The sequence below is a fragment of the Eumetopias jubatus genome, unplaced genomic scaffold (genome assembly GCF_037043125.1).
Source record: "Eumetopias jubatus isolate StellerSeaLion01/CBP00866 unplaced genomic scaffold, mEumJub1_p1.0 scaffold_13, whole genome shotgun sequence".
Classification (NCBI taxonomy): Eukaryota; Metazoa; Chordata; class Mammalia; order Carnivora; family Otariidae; genus Eumetopias; species Eumetopias jubatus.
Genome location: NW_028274819.1, coordinates 12,115,359 through 12,126,701, shown reverse-complemented (window position 1 = coordinate 12,126,701; position 11,343 = coordinate 12,115,359). Strand labels below are relative to the sequence as shown.

At 45.1% G+C, this 11,343-nt stretch overlaps 1 protein-coding gene across 2 annotated transcripts; it reads left to right on the top strand.

Moving 5' to 3' along the window:
* The first annotated feature begins 770 nt into the window (after positions 1 to 770).
* On the top strand, positions 771 to 10,837 carry FAM111A (FAM111 trypsin like peptidase A). Of its 2 annotated transcripts, none has more exons than XM_028111419.2 (6): positions 771 to 920; positions 2,381 to 2,450; positions 3,690 to 3,719; positions 5,132 to 5,219; positions 5,750 to 5,866; positions 7,193 to 10,837. In XM_028111419.2, exons 5-6 carry the CDS (start codon positions 5,786 to 5,788, stop codon positions 8,972 to 8,974), a joined length of 1,863 nt encoding a protein of 620 aa, XP_027967220.1. In that variant the 5' UTR covers positions 771 to 920; positions 2,381 to 2,450; positions 3,690 to 3,719; positions 5,132 to 5,219; positions 5,750 to 5,785; the 3' UTR covers positions 8,975 to 10,837. The 2 variants fall into 2 exon arrangements, with proteins under 2 accessions (XP_027967220.1, XP_027967219.1); XM_028111418.2 differs by having other exon boundaries at positions 2,381 to 2,719.
* Positions 10,838 to 11,343: the final 506 nt, after the last annotated feature.

Genomic DNA, 11,343 nt, shown 5'->3' with positions numbered 1-11,343 from the left:
CTGTTGATGCAGATCCTTAAACAGCTGGCTGTCTGCAAGCCCTGTCCTACTGGAATCGTCAGCTCTGAGATTCTTAATTCCTGGAGTCCCTACGGTTTTCTTCATCAGGATTGTAAACGTCTGCCTATATTGGTGGACGTTTGGAGAATCGATTCATGACAAGGTCTTTCACTCCACCTCCATTCTCGGCTTCCCCTTCTTCCTGATTGTCATAGTCAACCATCCGCTGGGAACGCCAGAGTCGCCCAAGTCCCCTCCTCCCCACCCACCCGCGGCGCCTCCAGTGCGCTGGAGCTGGTGACACGCTGCAGACGCCTGGCTAGTGCCCCTGCCCTCACCTTCAACATGATCTGCAGGAGGGGACAGCCTGGCATCCAGAAGCTACGTTTCCACCCACCCACTTCCGCGGCGGGTTCCTGCGCGCAGGCCAGGAGCGGCCTCAGTGCCTCGCGTCCTGTGTCCCGCCTCCCGCTCCGTCCCACCCCCCCGCCCCCGCCCCGCCCCAGGACTGTCTCGGGGATTCAGGACCAGGGGAAGGAGAGAGATGAAGCAGGCAGTGATGGCAGTGAGCAGCACCGTGAGGCAGGTCCTGCTCGCCGGGACTATGAACGCTTAGGAGGGGAGAGTGCGCGGACTCCCGCAGCCCCGATTCCTGCCTGGGACTGTGTGCACCTTGCAGGGCGAGGGTCCACACTCAGCCTTTCCCGCGCTGTACTTGGCGGCTAGAGCGCGACCAATCGGCTTCCTCAAGAGAGCAGCCATCCAATGAGAGCAAAGCGACTCAGGATCTCTCCGTCCTTTGGTCAGATGCACAGACAGCTTCCCCAGAAGGCGGAATTCCTGGCTGGGGGCAAACGTCCCCCCAAAAGTCGCGAGTGAAGGCGAGTGAAGGCTAGGTCCGGGGCGAACTCTTCTCTTCGGTGAGTGACCCCTTTGGTTCTGGAGCTGACTTAAGAGTTTAGAGAAAATTTATTGACAGGGTCACGAAGGAGAAAAACCTCAGGCTGGGGAGAGGGGGCAGAAAAACCCCATACACCGGGGATACTGTTGTTTCCTGAAAGGACTGAGGTCTGTCCCTGGAAACTTAGAGTAAAATGAAAGCATGTATATCCCTTTTGCAGTGTCCAAGGGGAGAGCAGGTTCTAATTTTAAAAACTGATGTGTCTTTGAAGACCCACCGTTAACTTTATTAAAATGTTTCCTAAGAAGATCAGCCTCTCTGTGTCTGAATTCTGTGTATAGCAAACAAATCATGTCAAATGTGTTTTCCTGAGTGAGCTTCTTTCCAAGATAAAATACTCAATACTCTAAGTGACAAATGGTGACTATGTTCTCAAGCATGTTCATCATTAAGAGTACCGAAGCCATCTACATTCACATAGCTTGCTAACTACATTAATACATTAATATGACTTATCTTCTCTTTTCATCAACATAAATTTACTATACCAGGAAACTTTTGCCCAGGGACAGGAAAGTTGCAAATATCTTTATTGTTTACTCCAGGAACTTCCTCAAAGACCCCTGCACTCTTCAATTGAAAACATCAAAGTACAGTTTCCATCCCAAACCTTCTTGAAAATCCTTGCCTGTCATCCACCAATCCTAAACTGTCACCCAATGCTTGCCCTATCCTAATCAATCCCCCACATTAAAGACCCGACTTAAACCAGACTTCAAAATCTCAATAAGGAGCCCAAACTTGCTCTCCCCTTTCTGAGACACTACCAAAGTTCTGTTCCCCATAACCTCAAGAAGCAGTAGGCTTAGCTTTGTCTTTCAACAGGCGGTTCTGTTGAGATTTCTGGGAGCCAGCATTTGACATCCCTGGAGACCTCACAATACCTAGTCAGTGTCTGCTGCTGTATACCTCTGAGGTCCCTTGAACTTTCTCTCCGGTGCTCTCTGAACTCAATGGTGGGAAAAGTGGATCCTGCCTGATGAGGTTCAGCTCCAGCTTCTTTTCGTTGCGTTCCCCCAAGTGTTGAGTTTATTTTGCCCTTGGGAGAAAAGAAACCTTTTAAGGAATCCTTTTGATTATCTGACCAAAACTTCAAAAGGTCTAGATTTGACGAAAATCCGCCTTCTTAGCAATACAACAATTGGTCTCTACCCGTGTCAGTTGTGGCTGTCCTTGTGTGGCAGAAAAAGTTCCTAGGGAAGAGAGAAGAGGCGTAGACTCCCATGTCTGTTTCTCAACCCGGCGGTGGGGACGAAAGACGTTGGGGAGATTTTGTTTCGGGCTGGAGGGACAGAGACAAACACGCTAATATTTTATTTTATTTATATTATTTTATTTATTTATTTATTTTAAATTTGTCTTTATTTATTTTATTTTTATTTATTTATATTTTATTATTTTATTTATTTTATTCTGGAGACCCCCGACAGCCAGGCCAGCTTCCCAGGTGTCCAAAGAAGCGAAGACCCGGAGGTGGCGGTGGGGAGAGGTGGGTAGATTTGGAGGCTGGGGCTGTTAGATAAGAAAGTGGAAGGAACCCAACAGCCCGCTGAGCAGCGGATCGCGACCGGCGGCACGCCTCGAACCACAGGTCCCGCCTTCCGCCCGCTCCGCGCCGGCCCCGCGCCCGCCGAGCTAGCAGGGGCGCGCCTCCCAGGCCAGCTTCCGGCGAGGGCTCAGAGGCCTGGCTTCCTCCAATAAGCACCGGCCTCGGCTGCGCGCCGGATTCAAGCCCCGGGTGCCGGCGGCCGGCGAGGGGTGAGTGAGCGCGCGTGAGCGTGCGGGGCTGGGGCGGAGGGCTGGGGTCTGCTGGCCGGGGCGGGACAGCGCCGCCCACCCGCGGGGCCCAGAGGGCCCAGCTTTTATTTCCGTGGCGGCTGCTTGTCTCGTCGTGTACTGGGGGGAGCGGGGTGGCGGCCTTGCGGGAGGCCTAGGTCGGCTGAGACCCGATCCCTCTCCTACAGCCTGGCTCAGCTCTGCTCACTTGCTCCAGAGAGGAGGGGGAGGCGAGGGAGAGAGGAGGGGGAGGCGAGGGAGAGAGGAGGGGGAGGCGAGGGAGAGAGGAGGGGGAGGCGAGGGAGAGAGGAGGGGGAGGCGAGGGAGAGAGGAGGGGGAGGCGTGGGAGAGGAAGAGGCGGGGAGGAGCTAGAAGGAGGAGAAGCAGAGAGAGCTTGGGGAGGTAGAGGAAGAGGGGAAGAGAGAGATGAGTTGGAGGGGAATTCCAAGGGAGAGCCTCTGGGTGGGCGGGCAGGAAATGGACCAAGGACAGGCTGTATATCTTTATCTCCTTACTGGAGGACTTAGGGCAAGCCCTTTAGGTCAGCAGAGCCTTCTCCAACTCCAAGAGTGGGCTGGAGTAGGGTACCTAGCCAAGGACACTTCACATTTGGTATTACATGGTTCTCGCTGGATACTGGAAATGATGTGTGTGGGGGGGGAATGTTGGGGTGTTTTCTTAATCTCTTGCCCCTTTCCACTGTGAATGCTCAAGGTCATCCCAGTGTAGTGCAAAATTCACGTTTCCTTCTGTCCACTTCATATTCCTTTTTTGGTCCATATGTGATAATCACTCCTAAATCTCCTAGGTTCTCTCTCAGTCCCTAAGATTGGGTCATCATCAACGGACACACTGAAACCCCAGATTCTGTTAATTGTTGGACAGTTAAGTTCTTGCCTTCAAGGATCTTCCAAAACAGCCCAGTGATAAGTATCTGTTTTTGTTTCCCCAGGTTCTCTGCTGTTTAAAAAGTATCCCTGTGGTAAGTACATTGATTTTGGTAATAGTAACAGTAGCAATATTTACTGTGCAACCTGTTACGTGCCAGGCGCTGTTCTAAAGGCTTTTCACGCATTCTATTTCTCAGTCTTCACAAGGGAATCAGATTCCACCACTCCTCCTATCTTAGAGCTGTGGACAAAGAGATAGACAGCAGTTAATTAACATGCCCAAGGTCAGGCAGCCAGTAAAAGGTCATCTGATATTGGAACCCAAGTGGTCTTACAAAAACTCACTTTGATGCAGCACCTTCAGATTCTTTACCCCACTTAGAGTCATTGCCTCATCTTACAAACAGGAGAGTTGGGCTCAGAGATGCTAGAGTTTCCTGGGTAGCTCATTACCAGTAAAGAATGAAGCCACTGCTCCTGCTCCATAGTGAAGTGGTTCGGAGAATAGTCATAGTCTTTAGAGAACTTGAACTTGACAAGAAACAGATGCGCTAGAGCGTAAGTTAACCACATGATAAAGCAGCCCAGGAGGTGAACGCTCTGCAGACAACTTCTCTGTTCTCTTTAATAAATCAGGGCCTTTTCTAGAATGAAAGAGACATAATAATTAAAGACAACTTGTGCACCTCAATTGGCTCTTCGTCCAAATAAAATAATATTGTGATTATGAAAGAAAAGTTCTTAATGTGTAGAGCTGGAAAGAGACAATTAAGGATAAAATGTCACGATGTATCTAAGTGTAAAATAATCTAGGAAAATAAAAAGATGATGCAAATTTATCAAAACATAACCAATCATTAACTATGTGATAAGCATATGGAAATTCATTATCCTATTCTCTTTTTTTGTTGTTCCTATTTGAAAATGTTCATAATCAAAAGTATACTCTCTGGAGCTTTGTGACCTTGAGTAAATAGTTTAATCTCTCTGGATGCTCAAGTTTTTTATTAGTAAAATGGAACTAATAATACCTGTCACCCAGAGCTGGAAGAATTAAATGAGGTAATTTATAAAAAAGCACTTAGGATAGGTCATAGCATCTCACGTGCATACTCCATTCATTCACTGGATATTTACAAATGTGTCTTTTTTTTTTTTAAGATGTTATTTATTTATTTGACAGAGAGAGAAAGAGAGAGGGCACAAGCAAGGGGAACAGGAGAGGGAGAAGCAGACTCCCTGCTAAGCAGGGAGCCTGATGTGGGACTTGATCCCAGGACCCTGAGATCATGACTGACCTGAGCCGAAGGCAGACGCTTAACCGACTGAGCCACCCAGACGCCCCACAAATGTGTCTTTATTGAGAGCTCGCCACATGCCGGGCATCGTGGTACATGTTGGGATACTGAACACAGAGAACTGCTGCCCTCCATGGCTTTTGTTCTGTTTATTGCTAATGAGGATTTCAGTGTTTTATTTACATTGTTCATTCTCTTCTGGGGAGACATCCGAGGAAAGATAGAAGGAAAACTATCCCTTCAAACAAACAAACAAAAACAAGGAGCAGCTAAACTTCCTGACTGTCTTCCCAGGTAAACTCTCATTCCAAGATTATTTTGTCTTTATGGTTCTTTTCCCATCCATCCCCTGTAATTACACCATCCCTGGGCCACCCCCACCTTAAATGGGGGCCAGATTTCAACATCCCTGTAACTAGAACACACTTTTGAATTCTCATACTGCAAACCCTTCTGCATTTGAATTCCATCTCTGCCACGTGGCTCTGGCCTTGAGGGTCACCTACGTTCTCTGAGTTATATTTTCTTCGTTTGCAAAAAGCAAATATACCAGCTTTGCATAGTTTCTAGGGGAATTGGCAATTGGAGATAATTTAAAGTGTTCAGTGTAATACCTGACAGGCAGTGCTCTATAAAAGGGAGCTTTTATCATCAAAGTGATTGTAGTTGTTGGATAAGCTATCTCCTTGCTAAGTTAACATCTCTGAAGAGAGGGATGCTAGAGGCAAAGGGGAAGGGTGGGGTATGGGGTCGCATCAGCGTTATCCTCTACAATTAACATAGCTATGGGAAAGTGCCGTTCTAACAAACCTTCTTGAAATTAGTGTTTCAGCTAACTGTCCCTTCATCTTCAAACCATCATGAGCCCTAAGAAGCGCAGGTCACAGAAGATCGCGTTCGATGAGAAGAGTAATATGAAAATTGAGCACTATTTCTCTCAGGTATGTTTGTAAATACTGTTTATGGACTATGCCAATATGAAACACAGCTCTCCTTGACACTGGGTGTCATAGTGCTTTCTGCCAAGAAATTACCTTCTTGTAGGTTGAGGATGTTGTTAAAATCTTTCTCATCCATTTTATTCTACTTTTTAGTTTTAATACAGTTTTAATACAAATCTTGGCCACATCAAAACAGCCTTCAGTAAAAAGCTATTGTAACACTTCCTGAACAACAACAACAAAAAATCTACCATAACGTATTACAGTCAACTGTGGAATAAAAAAAGTAATACCATTTCATGGCATGAAAATATATACTATTCCAAATATGGCTAATCTGATCACAGTAATAACCTACATTTGTGCCATGCTTTCTAGTTTATGAAACAAATTTTAAAATAATCATCCTTATCATAACCTTATTAGGCAGGGAGGGAGGATTTTATTATCCTCAATTTATTTATGCAGAGAGAGAGAGAAATGACTTCTTGCTTGAGACAGACTTGTCTCCGACAGGGGAAGACTTGCACTTATATTTACTGACATTAAGTCAGGGCTTTTTCTAATAAAGGGGCTCTGTTATCATATCAAACCCTCACATTCTTTCCTGAGTCTGAAATGCTCCTTGCATTTATCAGGAAGAAGGCTGAGAATTTTGAGAATTTGAGGATGCAACGTAAAAGCTTTCATTTGTTTTCTTTTATCTGGTTGTAACTAGAATATCCAAGTACCTAGGGAAGCTGAGAAAAGCCTAGTTATGCTTCTCTTTGTCCTACTTCGTGACAAAGCCAGCTAATAACCATGTGCTGCCTGGTTCCCTTATTTGAAAATGTCTGTATCTGCCCTAGAATCTTCTGAATAGTTGGAAATCCATTACAGTGTTCCAACAAGGATGTTTCTGACAACACTGGGCTGAAGAGGTGCTCTTTGAGAGTTTGTTATATTGTGCCCAGAGTAAACTTATATTACCTTACGTTCCTTTTTTTTTTTTTAATCCGGAATATTAGCACGATTACAAAGAAGGGAAACAAAAGTGAATCTGTTAATGTGCCAGTCATCATGCTAGGTATTGTTACCCATGACGGTACACTGAATCTTTACAACCATCCTGCCTTGTTATTTCCATGGACCAGCAAGTGATCTTGCCACTATATGAACTTGTATCTGTCCACACCAATGCCATGATGAATGTGACTTGGGAAAAATGTCTCATTCCGGCATAGAAATCAAATGCTCTTAATTTTTCGGGGAATTTCTGCTATTTGATGAATCCTCTTTGTGTAAGGTTGTATTCAGGGTTTTAAAGCATTTAACATTTATTTTTAGGTCAGTAAAAACCAAGAGAATAATTCCAGTATTCCTCAAATGAAGATGGGCTCTAAAAAAGGTCCAAAAGATATAACTAACACCCAGGCTCAAGGACCCAAAGACCAGACCATGCCCCCAAACAAGACAATTAACATCACCCTGGCTGTGAACCAGAGGAAGCACGTGCTCACACATAGTGAAGGGGATAGCTTATACGCAGCACTCAACACTCTAAAGGCTGTCGAGAAGGAACTAAAAACTCAGCGGGGCAAAGAAATGCTGGTGCTTGGCACGGAAGGAATTGAAGGCTACATAAATCTTGGAATGCCCCTCAGTTGCTTTCCCGAAAGCTGCCGTGTGCTAATCACATTTGCCCAGAGTAGAAGTAGGCAGAAAGAAGGGAGCCAGGTATTTGGCCGGCATGACAAGGTGTCCCCTGACTGTGTCAAATTTTATATTCATGCAATTGGGAAGGGAAAGAAAAGGATAGTTAAGCGCAGGCATCTTCACAAAGAAGGGTGCAAACTCTGCGTCTACGCTTTCAAAGGAGAAACCATCAAGGACGCTGTGTGCAAGGACGGAAGGTTTCTCTCCTTCCTGGAGAAGGAGGACTGGAGACTCATCAAAAATCTGGACTCCATTCTAGAAAGTACACAGACTGTTGACAACCTGGAAGGTGAGCTCTTTGAGGTTGAAGTTGAGAAAAGCACGGGCTCTGGAGCGGGAGCTGCTCAGAATTTGGAGTCAGAGGAAAGAAACACCCGTGTGTTGAGAGAAGAAATTGTGGCTCAGTACCCCAGTTTGAAGAGAGAAAGTGAAAAAATCAGAGACAACTTCAGGAAGAATTTGGAAAATAAAAAGAACAAAGCTTCATTATTTAAATTGCATGAAGTAAAGTTTGGGAAACTGACAAAAAACTCTACCCTGGTAAAAATGCACAAACTTCTTTCTCATCTCAGTGACTCAGTTGGGTACTTGTCATGGGACAACAATGGAAATAGGGGTTCTGCCACCTGCTTTGTTTTTAATGGGTTGTTCATTTTAACTTGTCGGCACACAGTAAATGACATTGTGGGAAAAGGAATAGATCCAAGTAAGTGGGCAGACATAATTGGTCAGTGCGTAAGGGTGACGTTTACTTATGAAGGGCCCCCTGAGAAAGAAGAGAACTGCTTTTTCGTTGAGCCTTGGTTTAAGGTATCTGATGCAACTCTCGATTATGCCATTCTGCAACTGAAGGCAAATGGACAACAAGTACCTTTGGGACTCTATCATAGAATTGCTCCTACACCACTTAGTGGGCTGATATATATCATTGGCCACCCCTATGGAGAGGCAAAGTCTAGTGATGCTTGCACTGTGATCCCTCTGGAGCAGCGAGTCGGGAAATTGCAGGAACATCCTCAGGCTAGAGAGGGAGAGGGTAGCAGTGATGACATGCAATATATCCATATGTACACTCAAAGAAGCTTCCAGGACATCGCTCATGATCCTGATGTGATTACCTATGACACCTCTTTTTACTTTGGGGCTTCTGGCTCCCCAGTGTTTGATGCAAAAGGTTCATTGGTAGCCATGCATACTGCTGGCTTCGCTTATAAGTACCAAAGTGGGTTATCTCATGTCGTTGAATTTGGGTGTACTATGGAATCCATCCTCCTTGATATGAAGCAAAACCATGGACAGTGGTTTACAGAAGAATGTATAAATCAGTCAAATGCAGAAGAATGTATAAATCAGTCATACGCAGAAGGATGTATAAATCAGCAGGATGTGGAAATGGTGAGTGATGAGGATTGAGGATGGTGAGAATTCAGTTTATTTCCTCGCTTCAGTGGAGTTGTTATTCCATAGGCAATGGTGATCATTTCCTGAATTCCAAAATGGTTACTTCTGTTTAAAAAATTACTGTTATAGAGCACTTCCTATGCACCACTTCTCTAAACACATGAAGACTATAATCCTAACAAGTGGGCTGTTAACCCGTTTTTAAAGTCGAGCAATGGGAAGAATGATGGCGTTGTGACACTTAACACTGGTGTCGCCGTTGTGTGTGTGTGTGTGTGTGTTTTCCCTTATCTTCTGTGTCTTCCCCTAAGTTCAAGGGCTTGAAGGCAGGATCTAACGCTTGTTCATCTCTTTATCTGCGGTGTCTGGAAGATGGAAAGTAAGTGCTTAGAAAACGTGTGGGTCAATCAGTAGCACAATTTAGGGCTGCAGTTAATCTTAATTGAGGAACTAAATGCTTGGTTAGAAGTAATCTCACACAAAATCTTTAGAATTTCCCAAATCATCATATTACTAAAACCCAGGATATATGTGTTCTGAAATTCAGAGGGTAATATCACTCTTCCTATATTTATCAGGCTATTAGGACAAAGAGAGTGTCTTAAAGATCATATCACTGTGATCTTAATGCCCTTAGTTTTTACCTTTTTTGTTCTAGGATCGCAAGGAGCATAGCACATTACATTTAGTTGTATGTCTCCTTAGGCTCCTGTTGCCTGTTCTCAGACTTTGACTAGTGACCTTGACAGTTAAGAAGAGTACTGCTCAGGTATTTTGTGGGATGTCCTTCTGTTGGAATTTGATGATTAAACTGGGGTTGTGGGGTTTGGAGACTGGAGGGGCAAAGTACCTTTTCACCGTATCATATCAAGGGTACATATCCCTTTGACGTATCCTCATTGGTGTGTTGTTTGTTTCCTGGTTTTTTGAGCACTTTCTTATGTTGCGTTCCTACAAGATGCTCCAGGCTCCACTTGTATATACATTTCCTGCCCCAGGCCTAGAATCAGCCATTTCTCCAAGGAGCCCTGGTTACTTTTCGTGGAGAACGGTATTAGAAACCAAGATCTGGGCACTAGGTATGCTTGTTGCCATTGGGTGTTATTTCTTTTATGCTCACTTAGCAGCCGGAGAAAAGAAATATGTGTGTGTGTATTAACTTATGTACAGTCATCCTTCCCAGCTTATTCTTGATTTTGTTTTCTGGGCCTTCAGTTTCCTGTGGTCAGATGATCTTCCTTCTGACTTATCGCCAGAAGGTCAATGGTAGCCTAGTGCTGGGTCACAGTGCCTTATGTCATCTAGCTCACTTCATCCCGTCAGGTGGGCAATTTACCGCCTCACATCATCATAACAAGAAGGATGAGTGCCGTACAATAAGGTATTTTGAGAGAGGGAGAGAGACAGCATTCACATAACTTTTATTCCAGTATATTGTTATAATCACTCTATCTTATTAGGTATTGCTAATCTCTCACTGTGCCTCATTTATACGTTAAACCTCATCATAAGTATGTGTGTAGGGGAAAAAACAGTATATATAGGTTTCAGGCGTCCCCTAGGGGTCTTGGAACGTGTACCCCGCAGATAAGGGGGAGGGCAGCTGCATATACATATATCTGCAAACACTCCTACGTGTAACTGTCTGGATGTACAATTAAGTTGAGCCCGTTTTTACTGACGTCTCCCACTGTAGTCCAGTCCCACATGGGCCGTTTTCGCCTCCTCCCTTGCTCATCTGTGAACTCCCAGTCCCACAGTGAGAAACGTGGCTCCGACCATCCCCCACCCGCTTAATTGTTTAATTCAGTATTCATGCAAAGCGGCATCAGAATTGTTCACCTGTGCTGGGGTGGAAATAACATGGGCAACTACAGTGGGTGGGGGGGGGGGGTGTGCCATCTCTTTTGCCTCTAGTCTTACAGACTCACTCCCAAAGTGACTGTCGTTCCATGCCCTTCAGTGAAGTGTTTTGTACATTTGCAGTGCAGTTAGGTTCTCTTGTCACAGTCTCCACTCTTTCCTTTCACCTCTCAACCTAAGTGACATTTAAAATTTGCATATACTGGGACACCTGGGTGGCTCAGTCGGCTAAGCAACCGACTCTTGATTTTGGAGCAGGTCGTGGTCTCAGGGTCTCGGGATCAAGCCCTGCATCACGCCCCACGCTTAGTGCAGAGTCTGCTTGAGGATTCTCTCCTTCTCCCTCTGCCCCTCCCCCTGCTCATGCTCTCTGTCTCTAAAAATAAATAAATGAATAAATCTTTTTAAATTTGCATACATCAAGGTTCACTGTCCATGCTGTGAGTTCTGTGGGTCTTAACAAGTGCAATAATGTCAGATCTCTACCATTACAATATTGTACTGAATTGTTTCACCAG

Excerpts from the sequence above, each read along its gene's own strand:
- FAM111A (XM_028111419.2), top strand. The coding sequence starts at position 5,786 with ATGAGCCCTAAGAAGCGCAGGTCACAGAAGATCGCGTTCGATGAGAAG. Across the intron at positions 5,867-7,192 it reads TTGAGCACTATTTCTCTCAG|GTCAGTAAAAACCAAGAGAA; the intron begins GTATGTTTGTAA and ends ATTTATTTTTAG.